This window comes from Trachurus trachurus (assembly GCF_905171665.1).
Source record: "Trachurus trachurus genome assembly, chromosome: 15".
Taxonomy (NCBI): Eukaryota; Metazoa; Chordata; class Actinopteri; order Carangiformes; family Carangidae; genus Trachurus; species Trachurus trachurus.
In genome coordinates, this window is record NC_139906.1 from 5,522,108 (window position 1) to 5,547,986 (window position 25,879).

Below are 25,879 nucleotides of genomic sequence, written 5' to 3' on the forward strand. Positions count from 1 at the left end.
CTGTAAGTGGATCGTTGGGGATGAACAAGTGAGTGTGACGTCTTGATGAAAGAGTGAGTTTTTGTTTTGTTATGTATTTTTATTTTTTGTTATGTATCTTTTGTATTTACTTGTTAATTTCACTCAAACCTACAAAAGTTGAAGGTTTGTCAAAGACACAAGGATTCAAGTTTGAGGAAAATTTTTGTCTGAATTAATGACAAAAAAGACCAAAGGGTAAAAATTCAAAAACTAAAAATCAATATATTCTCATTGGGGGCATGATAAGTGATATATACGCATTTTTGGTTGAAAATAAATAACCCTGATGTTGAAAAATGACAGTGTGCAAAACAAAATGCTAAGCTAATAGCATTTAACAAGTCTGTGTGTTTTCCACGGTCGCATCCAAACCAAGTGAAAAGCCGTCAGACCGGCTTCCCGCTGCAAAGATCACAAATCACACGGTCAGTTGTTCTGTGAACCCGACTCACGCACACCACAGACGCAGAAGAACCAGGACACACACATGAAAACACACACACACACACACACACACACACACACACACACACACACACACACACACACACACACACACACACACACACACACACACACACATTTAAAGTAAATGTCAGGAGAGGACAGAGGTGAGCGTCACCAACGGACTTGATGGCGGCGCGCATGAGTGCAGCGGCTCTTCGCTCTCCGAGTTGCACTTTCTGTATAGATGTTGTTGGTTATATTTATTGTTTTTTACTATTTTACTATTTATTGATTGCCCAGTGGAGTAGCAACATAATTTTGTTGTACTGATGTATAATGACAATAAAGGCTTTCAATTTCAATTTCAATTTCAATTTCAATGTTGAATGTTATGGAAGGACGAGGCCACAGCCTCCACCGCCACATTCATGCTCCACGGTTCTTCAGAGAAACAAGTTCTAATTTGCCTTTTTTTTTAATATGTTTAATATTTTTTATTTATTTTTAATATTTCTGTTCATCAATTGTGGGAATCTCAGTTGCTGGACTTTCTCTTATCCGTCCTGTAACGGAGACGCAGGCCTGTTGCCATCCTAGAGCGGAATTCGTTGCCACTTTATATTGTGTTAACAGATTCTAAAGAGAGGTATAAATTCTTGTTCAAACAGTTTCTTCTAATGTTGTAGCTGCAGTAGTTGGTACATGCTATATATAATATAGTGCCTGTTCTCTTCCTTGCCCTATGAGATTACTATTTTTGGTTTTTGTATGTTTTGCTATATTGCTTTCCCCTTGTATGTACACATATATATTTATAGATTCTTAATTGTATTGTACAAGTGGCGTATTGTGTCTTGTGTTATACGTATGTCTGCGTCTACTGGATGATTGAATCTGTGTGTTGTGACTGTATTAGTTGTTTTTGTTCTACTTTTTCCTTGATGTACCTGGAAGAATAGCCATGCTAATGTGCTGATGCTAATGGAGATCCAATAAATGAAATGAAATGAAATGCTGCTGCTCCCAGCGTCATGGTTCCTGTACCTGTAGATGACTCCGTGCCGGTGCAGGAACATCAGGGCAGATGTCACCTCGGCGGCGTAAAATCGGGAGCGCGCCTCGTCGAACTTCCTCGATCGCTGGATCTGGAACATCAGGTCTCCTCCGTTAACGTACTCCATCACGAAGAACAAACGGTCCTGGATGGAGAGAGAGAGAGAGAGAGAGAGAGATGGAGACAGGAAGTCAGCCACTCTGAGGTCTGAAACATGTTTAATACAGACTCACAGGAAAGATGTAGTAATACCACCTTAAAGGGATAGTTCACCCAAAATTCAAATTACACTCATTATCTACTCACCCTCATGTCAACTAAGGGCTGGGAGAAGTTTCAGAGTCCTCCGTGGCTTCTCTGAGTTACAGGGGGTCTCGGCGTAGCAGTGCATGTCCATATAACGGTTGCAAATGGATACCAACTGTCTTCGTAACAAAAAGACACACCAAAAAACATCCAAATACCTCCATGCTGCTCGTATGTAATGTCCGTCTTGTATTGAAGCCCCGAAATGTGAAATTGAAATAGGTGAAATAAGTCTATATTTCAAGCTTGTTTTGTAGCAGAAGCTTCTCGAAGCTCGGAAGAGGACACAATTTTTTTGTCCAAATTTGAGGAACCGGGAAAAGGAGCTTCGAGAAGCTTCCGCTGCAACAAAAGCTTGAAATATAGACTTATTTAATTTTTTTCTGGACAATTTCGCATTTCGGGGCTTCAATACAAGACGGACATTACATACGAGCAGCATGGAGGTATCTGGATGTTTTTTGGTGTGTCTTTTTGTTACGAAGACAGTTGGTATCCATTTGCAACCGTTATATGGACATGCACTGCTACGCCGAGACCCCCTGTAACTCAGAGAAGCCACGGAGGACTCTGAAACTTCTCCCAGCCCTTAGTCCACATGAGGGTGAGTAGATAATGAGTAATGAGAAATTTCAATTTTGGGTGAACTATCCCTTTAACAAGTTTCCACCATGGTGGCTCAGATATACCGAGGTGATGATGATAGTTTGTCACTTTCTAACATCTGAGCAGCTGCTGCACAGATCCTTGAATTTGGACTCGTCTTGATAAGTGGTAGGAGCGGCAAATAACCATTATTTCATTATTGATCGACCTGCTTTTCTATAGAAGGTTTAAAAAAAAATAGAGGAAGGTTTCCATCAGAGTTTCCTTCAGTCCAAGGTCTTCAAATATCTTGCTTTGTCTGGGCAACAGTTTAAGACCAAAACACAGTTCACTCCAGTTTCAGGTTGTCGACTCGTTCTAGACCTTGGCTTCAGGAAACATTTTCAATACCAACTGAGAAAAACATAATTTTCACTCATAACGATCCAACCTGGACCAAGTCTCCAGTTAGTTATTAAATATAAACTTACTCCCAGAGCTTACACACACGTGTGTGAATTAAAAAATGCTGAATTCTGTTCATGAAAATATTTTTGACATTGTTGAATTTGATTTTTCATGAAAATTAGATTTTGAATAATATAATAATAATCTGATTTGGTATAATATAATAATAATATTGCAACCTGCTGATATCAATAAAGTTTTGTACAGTTTTCATTTTGTGCCTTGAGAATAAAAAGCAACGTTTAACGACACAACATACACCGTCTCCCCTGGGTGTACGAAACACACAAATTACATGACTATGTGACAAACACTGATTGTCTGCACTCCCACTTGAACCCCTTCCTGTGACACACACACTGACAAACACACACACACACACACACACACTCCATAACGCTCCTTCCGCGCTCTATTCTCTCGGTGCTGAACGTGGGCTCTGAGGAAAAATGAACCCCTTCCTGAATTCCTGCTCTCTCTCTCTCTCTTCATATAGGAAATGAGGGTGAGAGAGAGAGAGAGAGAGAGAGAGAGAGAGAGAGAGAGAGAGAGAGAGAGAGAGAGAGAGTGTGTGTGTGTGTGTGTGTGTGTGTGTGTGTGTGTGTGTGTGTGTGTGTGTGTGTGTGTGTGTGAGGGGGAGTGTGTGTGTGTGTGTGATATAAACAGCTCCGTATATAAGAAACCAGGAGGAACTCCCTCAGAGCCATTGTTGAGCCCTCAGGGTTCACACTGCTAGAGGTAAAGGTGACAAACACTGGACCCTATATGTATCTACAGTATGTGTGTGTATATACAGCTCTGGAAAAAAAATACTATTTGTAGGTTTGTGTTTGAGTAAAATTAACATTTTTGTTTTATTCTATTCAACTACTGACAACATTTCTCCCAAAATTGAAATAAAAATATTGTCTTTTAGAGCATTTATTGGCAGAAAATGACAACTAGTCAATGATGTTTTAAGTCTTTTCAGACCTTGAGTGATAATAATAATGCAAAGAAAACATGTTCATATTCATTGCTCAGACACAACACAGATATTTTAATTTGGGAAGAGTTTATTAATCAATTTCGGTGGGAAAATGACAATGTTTAATAGTATTATCTTCTGTCTCATTAAGTCGAATGAGTTGTAAGTTTTTTTTAAATTGGAAACTTAAGAAACATTTGTGAAAGTGGTCCCTTAGTTTTTTCCAGAGCTGTATATATGTATGTATGTGTGTGTTAGATCTGAGGCCTGAGTGTGTTTACAGCAGGTTAAGGGAAGCCTCCCTGCTGTGAGCTTCACTGTGTATATATATATAACTGCACAAAGACCAGATGACACCACCTCTACTATAGATGGAAATGTAGAATTGTTGTGTTCTTTTTTATTACTCTGTATCAGTCTCTCAGTCCGATAACCAGACTGAACAATGTGTTTCTATTTATACTGTTGAACTAATCACAGAGAGATGCAGGGCTGCAGACTAACATGTTGTACTATAGGAGCACCGTGGCCCCTAAAAGTTTAGGACCACAAGCAGAAAATAAAGGGGCGTAAATCGAATTGCAAAGCAAATATTCACATTTCCTTTTCATTCATGATTCTCACACACATCGGCCTGACACCTGTAATGACAAACAACAGATTCTTCCATGTTTCACCAGTGTTAGAGGGAAAAAAGGGTTTGCATTTACTGGTTTGCACATGCGCAAGTAGATGAAAAATTGACTTGCATTGTCTCAAATTTCTTCAGCTGTTGACGTCAAATTATATCAAACATGATGGGAAATCTTTTTAAATTATAAAAGCAGATTTAAATGTAAATTTTAAATTCTGTCAGTCTGTAAAAGTTTCTGGCTGGTTTCCTAACACCTGCACGGTTCCCTCCATCTATTCCTCTGCACCTTTAAAAACAAACTTTTGTGGTGTGAACAGGTGGAGATTTTTTTTTTTTCACTTTGTTTTTCAGTCACAGATTCTGTGGAAATTTCGTGATTGTTATTGGGTCTTGACAAACAATCTCCTGCTTTTCTTGGTTTTACCATCAAAGGGGAAATAATTACCGTATTCCTGCGTTTTCTTCCTGCTATTTTCCTGGTAAAAAACAAATAAAACGGAGGTGACTAACAGTAAACAGAAACCACAGGATCTGAAAAGTCATAACCCTGGTTTCCTTCTGTCTGTTTGATGACGTTGTCACCAGATTCATCGAACAGGCAGGATTCAAAACCTCAGAGAGAAGCTGAATTCAATGTAAATTAAAATGAAAAAACAAAACAGATAAACGGATAAATTTAACAGTACAGCAAATTTCCACAGCAGATAAATAAAGTATTTCTAAATTTGAGAAATTGTGAAAAATCAATAAACGGACTATTTATGGATCCAATTAGCAGCTAGCAAACTTTTTATCAGACAAATTATTGTGCATTCTTGAATCCAAGTGAAGTTTGTTCCTAAATTGTAGAAATTCCTATTCCTATTCCTAGTAGGCTAATCTGTAATAATCAACAAATCCACTGTGAAATATTTGCATATTTTTTGATTAATGTATATTCTATTAACCCTAAAAGTGACAGCTTTCTGATTTATGTATTTATTTTAGCAACAAGATCTTAATCCACAGAATTTTTTTTCCTCTCTCCTCTTCACTCTGTTGTTCTGTGTCATAACTGCAGGTGAACTGTCAGTGTGTGATAGAGGGAGGAAGTTGTTTTTTATCCGAGGACGCTGCTTCTATTCAGACTGATCAGTTTCTTGACCTGACGGTGAATCCAGCTGTTTTCGACCGCAGCAGCTGGAGGCTCTTATAGTGTTTTTAAAGCCGACCTCGGGCTCCTTCGCTCCCCTCTGGTGTCAGTTTAAAGGGGCCTCAGGACCGACTCTTACATAAGTCGAAGGCGGTCCACCTCAGTCGCAGTTTTTTTTCTCTCTCTCTCTCCCTCTCTGCTCCTCCTGAAAGCGACTTTAAACAGGATGTCGAAATAGTTTGTTTAAATGTACCCAGAGTCCCGGCTGGTCCCACCCAATCAAACATGAATAAACATTTCCTGAGTGTAATTACAAATGTACAGATACTGGCTTCCCGCTGCACACACACACACACACACACACACACACACACACACACACACACACACACACACACACACACACACACACACACACACACACACACACACACACACACACACACACACACACACACACACACACACACACACACACACACACACACACACACACACATACATGCACCATACTGTAGACTCATTCACTCCACATTCTGTAGGCACACACCCTGATGACCCACAACCCAACACAGACAATGTCTTGATGATTATCTCACTATTGTGTACATCTAGTGTGTGTGTGTGTGTGTGTCTGTGTGTGTCTGTGTGTAATCATATGTCCTCTCCATGCCACCCTGCTGTAATGTATGTCAAACCAGTCTCAACTTGCATCTTACATAAACCCCCTAACACATTAACTCACATGTTCTGTCTTCACTGTCTAACACACACACACACACACACACACACACACACACACACACACACACACACACCCCCAAGGAAAGTGAATGTTACTGGATATATGCATTGACTTCAACATCACATAAGGAAAGAAAGAAAGAAAGAAAGAAAGAAAGAAAGAAAGAAAGAAAGAAAGAAAGAAAGAAAGAAAGAAAGAAAGAAAGAAAGAAAAGTAAATTATGACTAAATAAGGGTTAGGGATTAGGGAGGAGGTAAGGTAAGGAAGTAAAAAGGAAATAAGGACAAAGAGAAAGGAAAATGGAAGAAGTGAGGAAATTGGCAAGGACTAAAAAAAGAAAGAGGAAGCACAAAGAAAGAAAGAAAAAAGAAAGAGAGAAAGAAAGGTTAAATTATGACTAAATAAGGGTTAGGGATTAGGGAGGAGGTAAGGTAAGGAAGTAAAAAGGAAATAAGGACAAAGAGAAAGGAAAATGGAAGGAGTGAGGAAATTGGCAAGGACTAAAAAAAGAAAGAGGAAGCACAAAGAAAGAAAGAAAAAAAGAAAGAGAGAAAGAAAGAAAGAAATTATGACTAAATAAGGGTTAGGGATTAGGGAGGAGGTAAGGTACTGTAAGGTAAGGAAGTAAAATCAGTGTGGAATAAGGAAAGAGGGAAAGAGAGGAGGAAATAAGGACAAAGAGAAAGGAAAATGGGAGAAGTGAGGAAATTGGCAAAGACTAAAAAAAGAAAAAGGAAGCAGAAAGAAAGAAAGAAAGAAAGAAAGAAAGAAAGAATGAAAGAAAGAAAGAAAGAAAGAAAGAAAGAAAGAAAACCCTTCCTTTGCTATACATTTTCATGTTCTCAATTCCCTCCTTTCAAAATAAAAGCACAAGATATCTATCTATCAGTTGTGCAACCTAGAACATGTCGTTCTGCACCTCTTCACCTTTACAATATCAACTCTCTCTGTAAAAGCACTTGTCAAAACTGGGAACAAAAAAAAAAAAAACAGAAAGAAAGAAAAAGAAAAACGAAAACACACACACACACACACAACAGGAGGGGTTTGAACTTTTGTCCGTGTACAAAAACAAAAAAGTGAATTGCTGCCCTATTTTCCTCGGAACATTATGAGCCATTACCGTTTGGCTGCTAGTCATTACCACACAGAGCCGGCCCAGTAGAGATGCACTCAGTGATTTCATTCAACACAACCCGGAGAGCCTGAGTGACTCACATCTATTCTTCACACTGTCCCTTTATTGTTTTCCCCATGTGGGACCGAGGCTTCATCACATTCATGCATCGCCGACCGTCCAGAAATTAATCAATCTTTGTTTTTCCAAGTGAATTTCACCGCAGATGGACTGGACTTTGCCTTTAAGGAGGAGGGGTTTCTCTTTCTCTTCTCCATTTTTGTTTTTTTTCCTCCTCACTGGTGATGGCAGCAGGAAATGATTGTAATTGGAGGACAGAGTGTATTGTGTGTGTGGCCCTGGAATCAGATCAAGAATGTTTGTCCTTAAAAAAAAAACACACACACACAAAAAAAAAAACTTGTACCGTAACTGCCCGAAGAAACAAATCATCCAGGAACGAGATGAGGCGTCCAGAAGCTGGAGCCGATCTCAAATTAGAGGAACGCAGCAAAACGTTTATACACGGACCCAAAGTGGCTGCTCCAAAACATTCTTCCCCAAACGCAGCAGCGATGCGGGGAAATGTAATCATGCAGAAAAAACACTTTACTGCAGGGACAAAGTCACAGTCAGGCCTGCAGCCATTTAAAAGTCCAGGTTGTTTCAGGTAAACTGTGCTAAGCTAAAAGGAGTTTTCAATCGAAAGCAACTGGACTTGGTTATTTGCCTAGGAAGACGTTTTCACCTTCACCTCTCATCTCATTTCACCTCTCATCGATGAGAGGTGAAACGTCTTCCTGCAGGCTTGTGCTAAGCTAAAGCGAAAGCTAAAAGGAAAGTCAGTCTGCTCTGAAACCGCCCACATCATCACACGACAAAGCGATTTCTAAGAATGTTTCTTCTCTGATCTGCCAGGTTTACACAAGTAGTTCAGGTTCAGGGGGTAAAGAATGAAAGAATGCATCATGTCAGTGATAAAGTATAAAGTTACAAAAGTGTGAGTGAGTGTAGCTACATGCCTGAACCACATCCCAAGAACAGCAAACACATCTCCACTAATGACTGTAGTTAAAAAAAAACAAAAAAACACAGCTCTCCACTGCTCAGCACTGACACATATTTGGCTTAGCGGCCTGCATGTGCCTACAGTGTGTGTGTGTGTGTGTGTGTGTGTGTTCATTGTTCTTGCATGCAAAACTCAGCCCTCACTGTCGTTCTTCACTAAAGCTGTCAGGAGTTCGGTGCGTGAGCTGTGGGCTGCTGGCTCTTCCACAGAATATCTTCTTACTCCTGGTTCCCATGAAAACACATGAACAGAGCGCAGCTGAGTTTTTTTTTTTTTTTTTTTTTTTTACACTGGTGAAAAAAATAATAAAACAAAAATAAAACAAAAACAAAAAAGAAAGAAAGAAAAAAAAAAAACACATCTGTACAGCGAAGTGAGTAGTTTGTCTTGATTAGATTCACGAGAAGTCGACTTCCAGGAAAAAGCAGGGCCTTATAAAGACATGGTGTCTGGAGACGATGTGTGAGGCAGAACAGAGGTGAGTCGTCTATGTGTGTGTGTGTGTATGTGTGTGTGTGTACCGTCTGAACATCTTGACATGTGAGCAGGAGAGATGGATGACAGGTGGATGGAGAACAGGAGTTAAATATGAAGAGTGCACTGCAAAAACCCAAAATCTTTCCAAGAATATTTGTCTTATTTCTTGTCAAAATGTCTCATTTCTACTCAATACTAACCTCTTTCCACTTGAAATAAGACTCATCACCTAAAAATGAACTTGTTTTTAACTTGTTTTTAGATCATTTTCACTTGTTTCAAACAAATTTTCACTTAAAATAAGTCTGTAAAATAAGAAAAATCTGCGTTGTGCTTGTAATAAGAAAGAAAAACTTGCTCCACTATCAGATTTTTCTACTTATTTCAAGTGAAAATATGCTTGAAAGAAGTAAAAAGTGTCTAAAAACAAGCTACTTTTAATGTGATGAGTCTTATTTTAAGTATAATGAGATTGTTTTGACTAGAAATAAGACAAATGTGCTTGGTAAGAGTTTGAGTTTTTAATAAAGTTGTGTTTCTGAATGAGACAAAGATACACACTTTAAGTATTTACATTTGTAATCTGTGACTTTCACTTTTGTTTGAGACTCTCCAGAAAAAAAAAAAAAGTGCAGCCCTGCTTGTTTGTTCAGCTCCTTATCAACTCAATTATGTTTATGGTTTGTTTTCCTGACATGTGACCTCTTGTGGTCGAGTCAATAAAGAGCAGAACCATAAAACCACTTCAGGCTGAGGTCGGGTTGGCAACGACCCCGACATCGCTCTCTCACCGCAGTCACAGTCTGACCTGACACCTAAAACCAACACTACAAGTACACACACACACACACACACACACACACACACACACACACACACACACACACAGATACGTAACTGTGCAGTGAAGGAGGTAAACACTGAGCTCACACAGGAGTCACGAGAGCTACGTCCGAATTCAGAGCCCGTCTACGAATGTGTGGCCCTTCAAAACCTGAGTCCACATCGCTGACAACCAGAGCTTAGATTTTAAAGGGATACTTCACCCAAAATCAATAATTTGCTAATTTTCATATAATGACAGTGGATAGAGTTCACTTTTCAATCGTCCAAAACACACACTATGAAACATCCAGATACCTCCATACTGCTCATCTGTACTGACCCAAGTGTCCTGAAGCCGCCACATGAAAGATTTGTTGGGAAAAAAGGAATTTGATCTCTGTTTTTATCCTTGTTGTAGCAGTAGCTCCCAGTGGCTGAGTGAGATTTGTTGCGAGATGTTCGTTTGTCGTTGTAAACCACTGGATGTTTGATGTAAACACGGAAGAACATCTCGCATAAAATCTCACTCAGCCACTGGGAGCTACTGCTACAACAAGGATAAAAACAGAGATCAAGTTATTTTTTTCCGAACAACTTTTTCATGTGGCGGCTTCAGGACACTTGGGTCAGTACAGACAAGCAGTATGGAGGTATCTGGATGTTTCATAGTGTGTGTTTTGGACGATTCAAAAGTGAGCTCCATCCGCCGCCATTATATGAAAACCCGTTGCCAGCCGGACCCCCCCTGGAACTCCTAAAGCGTTTTGATAACTCTGAAAGTTCTCCAAACCCTTCCTTGGCATGACGGTGAGTAGATGATTGGTGAATTATCGATTTTGGGTGAAGTATCCCTTTAAGTGTCATACTCAGGATCTGTCAGGAGAAAGGAGGGGATGCATTTGAAGGAGCTTTCCAACTGGGGCGATTATGCTGGAACCGGATCTGCAGATGTGCACCAAAATAAAGGTAAATGCTCAGATACTGGTCCATTTAACTAACGTAACAATGAATTGGTAGGGATTTAAATGTTAGTGTGTCATTTGTATTAAAATAAACACACAAAATAAAACAACAAACTATTAAAATAAACGTAAACATTTGGTATAGATGACAATTTATGACCTGAATATTTCAAACACTTCCCCTGGGGGAGTAAATTGGTAATAATTGGTCATATATTATTAGATACTTGAAATATTTTGTGTAAACAATGAGTATTGTAATTATATTTTGACTGTATTTGATTTTACACATTCATAGTGTTGTGAAATTAATTAATGCATAATAATCGTGATAATCGTAACACTGATTATTTCTCTGACAATAATCGTACAAAGAAACAGAATGTAATCGTGACGTAAACGCTGCCTCCTTCCAACTGTTTTTTATCCACGTGTTAAGACTTTAAAACCTCACTGAACATCCTGAGCATCAGCAGCAGGTAACACACACACCTCAGCCTCAACACACACACACACACACAGACACACACGTGTGGCGGAGCCGGGTGCTCCAGGGTTGAAGGATAATGGCTGCCAGATGGCCCAGCAGAGAGCAGCTCTGTCAGACTAATAGAAATTAGGTATTCATGCATGTAACTTACATAATTCCTCTGCTTCTGGCCTCCAACACCTGATCCAGGACCAGCACACGGACAACACTGCTTCATACACACACATACACACACAAACGCACAAACACCAGCAAGTGATATCACACCACACAACACAACAATACAACAAACAAAAAGGGGAAGTTAAAAAACAAAACAAAACAAAACAAAACAAAACAAAACAAAACAAAACGCGCATTCACTCTTTCATTCCTGTATGAACCGTGTGTAACGCAGATGGCGTGTGTTGTGTGGATTATTTCCAGCTCATAAGGAGCAGAGCTCATTTATTTTATTTTTGAAGGTACAGTACAGACGACTTAAAGGGATAGTTCACCCAAAATTGAAATTTCACTCATTATCTACTCACTCTCATGTGGACTAAGGGCTGGGAGAAGTTTCAGAGTCCTCCGTGCCTTCTCTGAGTTACAGGGGGGTCTGCGCAGCAGTATTTGTCCATATAATGGTTGTGAATGGATACCACTTTGCTTCGTCCAAAAAGACACACCAAAAAACACCCAAATATCTGTAATGTCCCTCTTGTATTGAAGCCCTGACATGAGAAATTGTTCCGCCGGTCAGTGCAAATCACGTGAGATTTGCACTGACACAGGAAGAGCAGTGAACCGAGACACTGGGAGCTTCCGCTACAAACAAGCTTAAAATATAGACTTATTTCATTTTTTTCGGGACAATTTCTCATGTCGGGGCTTCAATACAAGACGGACATTACATACGAGCAGTATGGAGGTATTTGGATGTTTTTTGGTGTGTCTTTTTGGACAAAGAAAAGTGGTATCCATTCACAACCATTATATGGACAAATACTGCTGTGCGGACCCCCCCGTAACTCAGAGAAGGAATGGAGGACTCTGAAACTTCTCCCAGCCCTTAGTCCACATGAGGGTGAGTAAATAATGAGTGAAATTTGAATATTGGGTGAACTATCCCTTTAAGAAGATGACGATGTGTGGGAGGCCGAGAGCAGAGCAGAACGGAGCCTCCAAACTCCATCAATCTGTCAGCAAATCGTACGAATCGTTCATTTCATATATATGTAATCGGCGTCTTTTTTTTTTTTTTTTTTTTTTACTTTTGCATTTATCATCTTCTTCAGTTAACATCTGAGCCTCTCCCTGTCAGAGACACTTCTGACAGAAACATCTGGCTCTCCTCCACCTCTGCTTTCAGTCACCTGTCAGATCTGTCTCTCTCTCTGTCTCTTTGTCTCTGTCCTCGGCAGCAGAGAACAAAGCTTCATCATTAATGCACCTGTCTTGTTTCTGGCCGACTCTGTTTCCTCTGATCTTCACCAATTACAGCTCATTAAAAAAAAAAAAAAAACACAACCCTCACTGTTGGCTTTAATCTGTCCTGCTCCTTATATTACCTCACCCACAAACCCTTTCACCTTCTACTTCTTTCTTATCCTCTTTCCTTCACTCCTTCGCTCCCGGCCGCCACCTTGTTATGACAAACACAACCAGCTTTCCCTGTTCTTCTTAATTCTCATCCTCCTGCATCTCTTCTCTCTCTTTCTCTTTCTCGCTTTCCATTTCCTCGTACACCTCTCCTCCTCCCTCCTGCCTTTCACCTCTGTGCGCCGAGCAGAGCAGAGCGAGCGAGCGAAGGCCCCCGCCGCTACTGTTGTATAATGTTATTTACATTTCTCGGCGGTAATTAGGCCGATAAGGGAACACTGCTGCGATCCCACAGTCGATTAAGAAGAACGGGAGGGAGGAGGGAGGAGGGAGGAGGGGGGGAGGGAGGAGGAGGGGAGGAGGGGAGAAGGAGGGAGGAGGGGAGGAGGGGTAAGGAGGGTGTAGGTAGGACATAGGTCACACAAAGTACAAAAACTTTATTTTTGAGTATGATGATGTCACGGCCTCGGCGATAGGAAAACTAAAAAAAGAGCTCTGAGCTGATACGGTAATGACGTAAATGTGAATAATTCTAATTCTGATACACAAGAAGTTAATAAACAATGTTTATTATGTAAATAGACTAAACAACAGACACAGAGAAAAACTGTAACTATAGAATAAACTGCAGCGGCTAAAAAAATCCAGGTTAAAAACATTTCTCTTTTCATGTGCTTATAGCTGAGCTCTTTTTAAGAACTTTAAACTTGATCTATTTTCTTTTCTTTTACTTTTTTATTCTTCTTTTGCTCCTTTTAACCTTGTGTTTTTTGTTTTTATGCTGTTTTATTCTGTACTTTTTTTACTTTTTCTTTTTAAATGTTTTGTCTTTATGTAAAGCACATTGAGTTGCCTTAGTATGAAATGCGCTACAGTATATAAATAAAGATGCCTTGCCTTGCCTTAATATTACTGTATGACGTCGGTACATACAGTATAATGCATTATTTATTACTGAACAAGGATTTCTTTTTTTTTAAGAAATGTGTTTTTTAAAGTTACTTCACACACACAAGGGTTTGGCGATGAATATATGGGGGGTTATGTCAGAGTTTGTGTGTAATACAACATGTCTGGACGCAGACTTCTGCAGGTTCAGCACATGAATCATTGAGGGTTTCACATCCCGTGAAATGAAGGATCGACTGGATGACTGAGAGAAAAAAAAAAGAGACAAAGAAGCAGAGAGATGACAGATGAAAATAGACGAGATGAAAAAAAATGCAGCCGTTCAACTGCAACTAGGTGTAAAATCAGATTAGAGAGAGAAACTGATACAAAGACAAAGAGAGGAACAAACAGAAACTCAAATCTCTATCTGATTCTTATTTTCATTTCTGCACTTTTGAAAATCTCGTCTTTTACATGCAAAAGCTGAAACTGTTGTTCTGTGCAGGGGGCGAGGGTCCGGGGGGGCCGAGGGCCAATCCCAGGATTCACAGAGGTAAAAACAAGGAACATATAGGGGACACATATTTGGGAGACACACATACAGTACATTCACATACACATACAGTACGCATTCACACAATAATTTTAGAACATTGGATTTTTGAGACATCGAGGAAACGCGATCTTACCTCAATCATTTGCAATGGGGAAAACACTAGATAAAATGAAGTAAAATAGATAAAATGAGAAGAAGAGAGAAAAAAAACTAGATAAAATGAAGTAAAATAGATAAAATGAGAAAAAGAGAGAAAAAAACTAGATAAAATGAAGTAAAATAGATAAAATGAGAAGAAGAGAGAAAAAAAACTAGATAAAATGAAGTAAAATAGATAAAATGAGAAGAAGAGAGAATAAAAACTAGATAAAATGAAGTAAAATAGATAGGTGTAATAGGATAAAATAGAATAAAAAAGATAATAATAATAAATAAATTAATAAATTAATTGAATTAAATGTTTTATAACGATAAAAATAATAAGATTCAGTTAAAAGCCAGGCTAAAAAGGTAGCTCTTCAGTTTGCTTTTAAAAATGTCCAACAAACAACCTCACGCTCACGTTCACACTCACACCTGCAGCACTTCAGAGTCACCATCACCCATTAACCTCATCATGTGCATGTGTTTGGACACGGACAACACAACACGTTATAACTCCACACAGAGAGGACTCGAACCCCCTCGGGGCCGGGACTGAACCCAGAGGTGATGGAGCTATAACCACTGCTCCACCTCGCCACCGCCACTGCAACAATTAGTCAATTATTTAATCAATCAAGTGAAAGAGCAAAGAGCAGAGAGGCCGCAGCCGCTCTTTGATCAGTAATTGATTCAGAATCGGTTCAGACTTGATCCAGTTTGGCTCTGGAGGGAAGGATGGTGGTGTGTTCTCTTCCCCTCGTTAAAGGGATACGCCAACATTTTTGTTTTTTTTACGTGTCTTGCCTCACTCCCGAGTCCATGACAAGCAAATAGACACCATCCTTTTGACTGTGCGTGCAGTAACAAGGGATAAAGTCGATCTAAAAGTCAAGTCGAGCTAAAATGAAATCAGCTTCTGACTGCTGATTTTGGCTCAGGTAGGAGGCAGGCTAACACTACCCATACACTTCCAGCATTTGAGCTAAGCTAATTACGGGCGATACGGCTCTATCTCCCTTGTTACTGCACGCACAGTCGAAAGGATGGTGTCTATCTGCTGGTCAGGGACTCGGGACTGGAGTGATGCAAGATACGAAAAGAAATGTTGGCGTATCCCTTTAAAGCGAGCACTGAGCTGAATCTCAGCGACATGAAGTCTGTGATGATTCTGTATGCTATATACTGTACAGTCAGTGTGTATATGTGAGTTTGTTTACTGTGATCACATCGGTTAACTGGGCGTCTGACTGGAGCAGACTTGGAGGGAGGAGGAGGAGGAGGAGGGGGGGGGGGTGAAGGAGGGGGGAGAGGAGGGGGGGGGAGGGGGGCAGGGGATGAGGACGGGGTCACACAGCATATGGAATACACATCATGATGCTGATAAGGATCAAAGCGGTTATGTAAGGACCACAATCCCTTTGTTTTGTTCAAGAGCATGATCCCAATCACCCCTGACTGCCAGTGTGTGTGTGTGCATGTGTGTGTGTGTGCATGTACATGTGTGTGTGTATGTGCATGTTCATGTGTGTGTGTGTGTGTGTGTATGTGCATGTACATGTGTGTGTGTGTGTGTGTGTGTGTGTGTGTGTGTGTGTGTGTGTGTGTGTGTGTGTGTGTGTGTGTGTGTGCATGTACATGTGTGTGTGTGTGTGTGTGTGTGTGTGTGTGTGTGTGTGTGTGTGTGTGTGTGTGTGTGTATGTGCATGTGTGTGTGTGTATGTGTGTGCGCACTGATGGAAAGAAATGAGAATAAACGTAAGAAATCTAAATAATGAAGTTTAAAAGACGACAAAATGAAACTGTCATCAGAGAACAAAGTCTCTCTCTCTCTGTCCATCTCTCTCTCTCTCTGTCTCTCTCTCTCTCTCTCTCTCTCTCTCTCTCTCTCTCTCTCTCTCTCTCTCTCTCTCTCTCTCTCTCTCTCTCTCCATCCATCCTGCACATGTTTGTGTGTTTGCTTTGGAGGAAACTAACAGGAATAAATAAATGGAACAGGAGACGCCATCACTAGACTCGGAGCATTATGAGAAAATAAACAAAAGATGCAGCTCACAAAATGTCCTGTTCAGCCACAGTTAGCTCCTCCTCCTCCTCCTCCTCCTCCTCCTCCTCCTCCTCCTCCTCCTGTCTCTGCAGACAACATCAGCAGAACTTCGACCTTTGCATGTTTCACTAACAGCTTCCTTTAAAATCTTTGAATCCTCCTGACAGATAATCCTAAAAAACACCAACAAGACTGAAGGATGTGACTACAATTATTCAATTCTCTGCATTTCAAAATAAAACAAAATACAAAATAAAAGCTCAATCCGACTCCAACACTTTGATACTGTCGGTCGGCCTGTGGGAAGTGAAACATGACTCATGGAAACTTCTGGAAATTCTTCATCTAAAAGGGTCAAAACCTTAAACTCCACAATGTCCGTTAACGTTGGTGATCATTAAAGGGATAGTTCACCCAAAATTGAAATTTCACTCATTATCTACTCACCCTCATGTCGACTAAGAGCTGTGACAAGTTTCAGAGTCCTCCGTGGCTTCTCTGAGTTATGGGGGGGTCCGCGCAGCAGTATTTGTCCATATAATGGTTGTCAATGGATACCAACTTTCTTCGTCCAAAAAGACACACCAAAAAACATCCAAATACCTCAATACTGCTCGTCTGTAATGTCCCTCTGGTATTGAAGCCCGGACATGAGAAATTGTTCCGCCTGTCAGTGCAAATCACGCGAGATTTGCACTGACACAGGAAGAGCAGTGAACCGAGACACTGGGAGCTTCCGCTACAAACAAGCTTGAAATATAGACTTATTTAATTTTTTTCGGAACAATTTCTCATGTCGGGGCTTCAATACAAGACGGACATTACAGACGAGCAGCATGGAGGTATTTGGATGTTTTTTGGTGTGTCTTTTTGTTACGAAGAAAGTTGGTATCCATTGACAACCATTATATGGACAAATACTGCTGCACAGACCCCCCCGTAACTCAGAGAAGGGACGGAGGACTCTGAAACTTCTCACAGCTCTTAGTCCACATGAGGGTGAGTAGATAATGAGTGAAATTTCAATTTTGGGTGAACTATCCCTTTAAGAAGAAAAAAGGTCGTCAGTCACTCGGCGTCTTTAAAGACTTTAAAAGTCCTGCTGACTGACAACCTGTCTGTCGTCCAGCTCGCGCTTTGTTGTCGAGGTCGGGCTGAGGCTGATAAAAGTTCACACCTGTGCTTGTGCTGCCTTCAGGGCACCGTCAGGCTCAAGTTGCACTGAAAGGACTTGGCACAACAAGGCAACATGTGACCCGTTCCTTCAGCGAGTCGTCAAACTGGAAGAAGCGCACACACACAACCACACACACACACACACACACACACACACACATATACACGGACATAGACACACACATGTATGGTGCCTCTATACACTTCCTGGCAGGAACACTTATGCAACATAGGATAGATAGACATAACATACGGGGGTCTGGGCCCTTTGTGGGTCTGTCCGTCATCGTCCACTTACTGTATAGATGGACAAATGAGCCGAGTGGCGGCGGAGACGATGAGAGGAGAGCAGGAAGTGAAAGGCGAGCTGATGGCAGACGCTTCACTAATGACTTCAGAATAAAAAGACGTTTCACACGTTTCCTCAAAACTGTTCAGATCGTCCAGAGTTGTGTAAGATGTTTGAGGTTTGATGTGTTTATATAAATGTAAAGCATGTGTTTAACCTTTGACCTAATCACTGGTTAAAGGACGTGTTTGACCTTTTGACCTTATGTCTTTACATCTGTCGCTCTTTAAATCTAATTTCCTTATTTAATTGAATTCTTTTTGATTTAATTGTGATTTAAACCAGTGGCTTCCTGCTAGAACTGTCGACATCAAGCGTTTTTTTCCTCCACAGATTGTGTCATAAATTATTATTATTTTTTTTTTTTTAAAGTGTCCAATAAACTAAGAAAAAAGAACAAAAAGTTTATGTTTTATCTTCATCACTTGCATCCGGTGACCCGTTCGATTTATCATGTGACAACCACCGTTTTATATAACATTAAAGAAGATAACGCAAGCCTGTTTGGCGGAGCAGTAAACACCTCGTTATGTAATTTCTGAAGAATTCAGATGCACAGATGAACGCAGCTGATTTATGGATTTACAATGAAGACGATTAATGAGTAAATTTGAACTTCTCAAAATGAGTCAGGAAAGTCAGAAATGTTAGGCCTCGACAACAACTCTCCCTGACATGGACAGCTGCAGACACACAGATGTGTAGCTGTTATTTTTTCTAAGAACTTACAGGCAGATACAGGAAGTAGAAAATCAGCGTTAGAGAATAATACACAGTTTAAATTATTTGTTCTTTTCATGTTTAAATTAGAGAAAAACAAAAAAAAACAAGGACGTGACTCTGTGTCCTTAAAAACATAGAAACTCTTTACAATAGCTGAAAGGTTTATTTAATACAATAATCAAAATCTGGTTACTTTGGACTGAATTTAGTCCCTTTGATCTCTTTTTTTTGGTTTTTCTTCTCAGAACAGACTTGAACGCACCACTCAGAAGTTTTTGTTTATTTTGTTTTGTTTTTTTAAAGCTTCATGTTCAGGCCAGATGTCATTTGGTAATGTGGGTTTTAAGATTGTTGAGTGTGTGAGGTCTGTCAACTGCAGATTCAAACACAGCCTGATGCTGCCCCCTGCTGGTGCAATGTGAGCCTGCATTTGCAGAGTTCCCAAAGTCCATACATTTTCCAGACCCTAATCTCCAGACTTCTTGGTAAAAAAAATCAAAATATATGTGAAATTTAAGTAAATAGATATGCATAATATAAAAAAAAGCATGCAGTTTATCTTGTTTTCATTATTCTGAATGTGTATGCCATTATGCAACCAAATTATTTCCCGGAGATTGTAGCTAAGTGCAATAGCAGATACAAAATAGTTAACCCAAATAACTTCAGATGAGACCAAACCAAGATAAGATAAATAAAATAAATAGATTTCCATACAATAGTTTCCATTTTCCATACTTTTCCAGACCTGGAAATGTATAAAATCAAATTCTATACTTTTCCATACTTGCGTAGGAACCCTGCATTTGTATTTGTGTATTTGTATGTATGTGTGTGTGTGTGTGTTGTTCCTACTTTAGTCTGGAAGCAGCAGAAGAGCTGGGTCAGGTACGGGTGTTTTCTGGCCAGGGCCAGGATGCGTTTCTCCGTCAGGGTGCAGTCCACGTCGTCGTCCTGCAGGATCACGTCTTTCTTCAGCACCTTGACGGCGTACACCTCGTCGCTGCCCTTCAGCTCGGCCAGCATCACCTGCTCACACGACAGACGTCACAATTTTTAGAGAATTAAGAATTTACATAAAATAAAACAAAATAGAATGAATTGAAATATTCTAGTGCAAAATATATACATATACTATATACAAAAAGGAAATATGCACATACTATAAATACACATATACTATATAAAAGAATATAATAAAGATATATACAAAATACGTCCCCCTGTCCCATTCATGCGTCTTCTTTTTGACAGTTGTATTCTATTTTGCACATTTAATCAGTTTGTTTCTATGTTTATTCGTCTCTCACCCCCAGAAGTCTGATTTAAAGGTTCGAAGTCTGTGGCTCTACAGTAACTAATCTATTCTAATCTATTTTTTTCCATACCAACTTTACTCTCATCAAATATGACGACCTGTGTCCATTTTAATACTTGCGATGGTAACGAATATCTATAGACCTTGCATTGTGTTACTAAGGATTCCTTATGACCTCTTGATCTTTAATTGTCACCCACCTGTGTTTCTTTCTTATCCACTCCCATGGGTGGATCTTGGAAAACCATTTGAAGAACACCTGAAAGCAACTGCTCTAACTGACTGACCTGACGAAACGTTGTCCTTGTCCTTTTATCATGTAATCCTCTAATAAATTATTGAACATTTTGAGAGAATACAGCGTGGTGAGTTCCCTCCTTTTTGTCGCTTTACCCTCCTGGACTCAGCACCTGGCTACATTTTGGATGTGCGTGAGCTTTTTTTCTTTTTTTTTATCTAACTAATCTATGAAATATCCTCTTACATGTTTAGAAATTATGACAAATTTATCATAGAACAACGCAAACATGCGGTCCAATACTGGAAACACTCATCAACTCAAAGTCTCTAGTTTTCTCACTAGGCGCTTCTTTCAAAAAAAAAAAAAAAAAAGAAATCCTTGGTGGGGTCTGAAAAAGTCAAACAGAGCTCTGGTAGCTGATGTCACAATGTGATAAATATTTTTTTTCAGGGCAACTCAAGCTTTTCCAGGAGATTTGATGTGTTTTCCATGTCCTGGAAAATTAGTCAACCATTTTCCAGGTTTCCCAACCCTGTTTATTCCCACTCCCCCCTGAAGGTCAGGTCAGGTTTATTTATATAGCACCTTGAACCAAAGTGCTTTACAATTAAAACAATTTCAATTACAGTTTAAACATCAGATAAAAACACAATAATAAAAGTACAATAAAATAAAATAAACATCGGATAAAACATTGGATAAAAGCACAACATACAATAAAACTGTAATGATAAAACAATCGGTCAAGGGTTAAAAGCCAGGGAGAAGAGGTGGGTTTTCAATAGAGATTTAAAATGTACTAAATTTGGAGCTGTTCTGATTGAGAATGGTAGGCTATTCCAAAGTTTAGGAGCGGCGAGCGCAAAAGCTCGATCGCCTCTTGTTTGTCTGAAGGCCACTCGCTCACCTTTCCGAAGCTTCCTTTCCCCAGGACTTTGATGAACAGGAAGTTGTGCAGCTTCATCCTCTTCACCTCTGGAGCGCTGTGGACTTTGACTTCTCCGTTTGCGCGGCCGCCCTTCGCCTCTGCTTCAACGCCACCGCTACTGCCCCTGTCGCCGCCGCCTGGCCCGCCGTGGCTGTCCCCCGTTACCGCGGCAACGGAGGTGGGCGAGGACAGTGGGTGCGCGTGCGGTTTGTGCTCCTCTCCGCGGTGGTCGAAGGACATGGCCTTCCTGATGTTCTCCAGCTCCTTCACATCTAGATGAAAACACAAGGTGAGTTTTGGATTTTTCATTAAGTTTGAAAGTCTGTCTGCACTGCAAAAACACACAATCTTTCCAAGAATATTTGTCTTATTTCTTGTCAAAATGTCTCATTTCTAGTCAAAAGTAATCTCTTTCCATTCACCACCTAAAAATGTACTTGTTTTTAGATCATTTTCACTTCTTTCAAACTAATTTTCACTTGAAATAAGTAGAGAAATCTGCCAGTGAAAGCAAGTTTTTTGTGCTTATAATAAGAAAGAAAAACTTGCTCCACTATCAGATTTTTCTACTTATTTCAAGTGAAAATATGCTTGAAAGAAGTAAAAAGTGTCAAAAAACAAGCTACTTTTTATGTGATGAGTCTTATTTTAGGTATAATAAAGATTTGTTTTGACATTTTGACTAGAAATAAGACAAATATTCTTGGTAAGATTTTGAGTTTTTGCAGTGTGTGATTGGTCGGAGCGCCTCCTACCCTGGTCGCATGGGGAGGTGGGGGCCGACTTGGAGCGGTCGTCCTCTGTCTGAGGCGTCCCTGGTAACGGCTGCTGGGGGTCCGGACACGGAGGGAGCTGTTCAATCACAACAGGAATTTTAAACCATCACTGAATTTAATTCATGCTGATGTGTAGAGGATGCACAAAGTTAAAAATTATATTTGAATTTAACTTTTTAACTTTCTGTTTGCTGGACAGAGAAGAAACTTCCCGAGACACTGATCTTTTTAAAGGGGACATATTATGGAAATATCACTTTTTGAAGGCTCTTTCAAGACCCCCTCCAATGAAAATTGTGTTTTTTGTGATTTTCACATGTTCCTATGGCATTTTTCTGATGTTAGACGACATATCAGCAGAAAAGTAAGTACAAAATTGCATTTCAAGTTTTTCTGCCTTCAAATTGCTGTGAACCAATGGCAGACGCAAACTGGCAGTTTCAGACAGACTGGGGTTGATGGCGTTCTGCTGGTGCTCTGCAGAAGGAGAGCCCTGGGAAATGGCACAGGTTTTGTGATTTTGGCTAAAAACTTCATAATCACAATTTAAAGACCACAGAGAATGCTTTAAAATAACCAAAAAGGCTCATTGGAGGGGGACTTTAACATATATCTTGGTGTTTGTCTCGCCGTTTGGCCCCCAAAATGTTGGAATTGACAAAAAAATCTGTAATTTTCAGGCTCCCTAGGTTGAAATCCATTTGGCTTTACGAGCTGTTCCCTCAGATGTCTTCCAGTGATGTAACTAGTTTTCGAATTTGCATAACCCCACCCCTACCTGGTACCTGTAGAAGAGGCGGGGCAAGCAGTGGTTCATTTGCTTTTAAAGGGACAGGCACTGAAACCAACCGTTCTGAACAGGGCTGTTTTGAGACGATGAAAAGAGCTGTGATGTTTGACCTTGGGTTATTTTGACTGAAGCATGTCACAGACATGTCTTTAAGACACCTGGGAACTATTTTAATTTGTGGAAAAGGGGGCAGAATATGTCTCCTTTAAATTCTTAAACGAGGACACGTCACCTTTTTCCGTCTCTGGGCGCTGTTGGAGATCTTGTCTGGTGTGACTCCGAGGTCAGAGAGGACTTTAGCGATTCCCCTGGCGTCCACGCCGCAGTTAGGAGCTACATTACTCTCACAGCGCCTGTGTACATTCACTTTACACACTGACACACACACACACACAGAGAAGGAGTGAGACTTATGCTGCGTTCAAGACAACTCGGAAGTCGGAAAAAAACGACCTCCGAGTTGTAAAAAATGAATTGAACGGCGTCAAACTCGGAAATTACAGGTCGGAAACTCGGGTATCATATCAGAGCTCCGACTTTCCGACTTGCCTGTCACGACAACATCAAAACATGGCAGCCCTCGTCTTAAACGGTTAGAATTTAGACATTTTAAGTTCTTTGTTGAGGTTTGAATGCATATTTTGGTGTATTATTGCAGTAGCCTATATGAAATACGTTTATATTAAGCTGTGATTGTTGTATGGTGTGAAATTGTGGTCCTCGTATGTGACGGAAATAACGTTGAACTGTTATCAAGGCTGTAACATTATATGTGAACTCATCTGCGGCGTCTCCTCTCCTACAAAATAAACATAATTTACTGCTGCATTTATTTTTCGTATTCAGCTATGATCCACAATATGCCAAACTTCCTTCAGGTATCCATGTTTTTTTTTTCTTCCGAGTTCCTGCAGCGTGAACGCAATGATGTCGGAATCATTTCAGATTTCCGAGTTGGGAGTTCCGACCTCCGAGTTGTTATGAACGCAGCATTAATGCATGAGGAGGATGCGAGTTGAGCTGAACCACAGCTGAGACGGAGAGACCGTGTCCGTTCTCACCTTTACACTGCAGCCCCTGGCGCAGCAGACCCCACAGTAGAGAGCCACAGTGGTCGCAGAAGGTGAGAACTTTGAAGTTGTGGATGCTGAACTTGTGCGGCACGTTGACGCTGAACCTCTGAGACCCGACCGTCTGTAGGAGACAGAAAGGAGCAGTGAGACAAAACCTGCAGGAGACTGGACGTCCAATCTGTCCTTTAACCATCACTGTGATTCCTTTTTTGGAAACAAGTACTTCTCACGCCCATCTCCCATTTTTCCTTTTCAAGCTGTAAATATCATGTACATAGACTTTTAAAGATACATACAGCTTAAAACTTTTTTATTGTCCTCTTTCAGTCTTTGGCCAGCCTTTTTCTACCTGTATGACCTGACCTCCTGATATTTTAAATTCCCCCAAAGAGGGATGAATCTAATCTAATCATTATCCCTCTTTTTATTATGATTTTTAATGGTTCACATGTTCATTTACATAACAATTCACCATTCTCATCCATTTAGCTGTAAATTACAATTGAATCACAGAACAGTTTATTTGCGATTCAATAAATAATACAGAAATGAATGACTGGTCCTTCAACCATAATATAAGAGATGAAATCTATAAAATACAAAATACAAAATAAGATTATAAAATTCCTAAGAACAGGGATGCTGGATTGCACCTTTATGATCCTAAAAAACCTTTACAACAGGGGAAAAAGGGGGTAAAAGGGGAAAGGGACATAAAACTTAGCATTAGATATAAAAAAAAGATGGTCGTACCGGTGTGACATACATAATCCATCTTTCCCATCTTTTCAAAAACACACCTTGTTGTAGTACTATGGCAAAGGTAATTCTAAAAATGTCATAAATTATGTTGTTTTCCTTGAAATCTCTAATGACTAATATTTGTCATTAGAGACGACATTATCTAATCTTTATCTTATTCTATATGTATGACATTAAAAGGGAAAGCAATAATATGTATAAAACTAGCAGAACAGCAGACTCGATTCCAGTGCAAAAGTTATTTGTGGCTCTGCGGTTTTGTCAGATGAGCAGTTTGTGATGCAGGTGAAGCATTGAGATAAATATCTGTTAAAAATAGCCTGTGGTTGTGGGTCAGTACCTCCCCAACGGTGTCGTCCTTTTTCATCCCCGCGCACTTGGTAATGATCAGCTCATGGCAGCGCTTGTGGACCACACAGGTACACACTGCAGGAAGAGGACACACACACACACACACATTAAAAGGCAGTTTTATGTGTCTCCGCTAACAATTATTAATTATGGTAACACTTTAGATTAGGGAACACATATTCACCATTAACTAGGTGCTTATTAATATGCATATAAGTAGCTTACTAGCTCCTTATTAGTAATTATTAAGCACGTATTAACACCTTATTCTACCTCTATTACACCATGAATTAAGATTTTTCCTGATATTAACTCCTAATTATCACTTATTCATGTAAATTAATGCATTAATGCTATACTAATTCAGAGTGATAAAGGAAGAATTACTGTTCTTGTGCTACTGCCCCTGTACAAGGCCCCAAAACAACAATGCATTAATTTACAATGAATAAGCGATAATTAGGAGTTAATATCAGGAAAAATCTTAATTCATGGTGTAACAGAGGTAGAATAAGGCTATGTAGAATAAGGTGTTAATATGTGCTGCTTAATAATTACTAATAACGGGCTAGTAAGCTACTTATATGTATATTAATAAGCACCTAGTTCATGGTGAATATGTGTTCCCTATTATTTATTATTACATACTGGACTACAGGAAAGTAAAAGCAGCAAGAAGCAGTAAAAAAAAAAAGAAAACAGGCTGTCCCACCTTGACACTGGTAGCCCTGCTTTCCTAAGACGCCCCTGAGGACAGAAGATAAACAGTGGAGCGTTTCATTTATCGTCGAACACACACAAAGTTTTCCATAATAAAAAAAAAAAAATAGATTTATTTTATTTTGAAAAAAGTCACACAGTCGTCGTAGCAGTTGAC

At 39.9% G+C, this 25,879-nt stretch overlaps 1 protein-coding gene across 1 annotated transcript in view; it reads right to left on the bottom strand.

Annotated features, from left to right (window-relative positions):
- Nucleotides 1-25,879, bottom strand: part of LOC310998344 (protein kinase C epsilon type-like) — an 86,106-nt gene that overhangs the window by 15,694 nt on the left and 44,533 nt on the right. The window contains exons 4-11 of the mRNA XM_083988332.1: nucleotides 25,715-25,749; nucleotides 24,992-25,077; nucleotides 23,878-24,010; nucleotides 23,049-23,191; nucleotides 22,006-22,102; nucleotides 21,230-21,522; nucleotides 19,619-19,792; nucleotides 1,513-1,667 (exon numbers count right to left, since the gene is read on the bottom strand). Coding sequence (XP_083844458.1) covers nucleotides 1,513-1,667; nucleotides 19,619-19,792; nucleotides 21,230-21,522; nucleotides 22,006-22,102; nucleotides 23,049-23,191; nucleotides 23,878-24,010; nucleotides 24,992-25,077; nucleotides 25,715-25,749 — 1,116 coding nt within the window. The remainder of the gene's footprint in view (nucleotides 1-1,512; nucleotides 1,668-19,618; nucleotides 19,793-21,229; nucleotides 21,523-22,005; nucleotides 22,103-23,048; nucleotides 23,192-23,877; nucleotides 24,011-24,991; nucleotides 25,078-25,714; nucleotides 25,750-25,879) is intronic.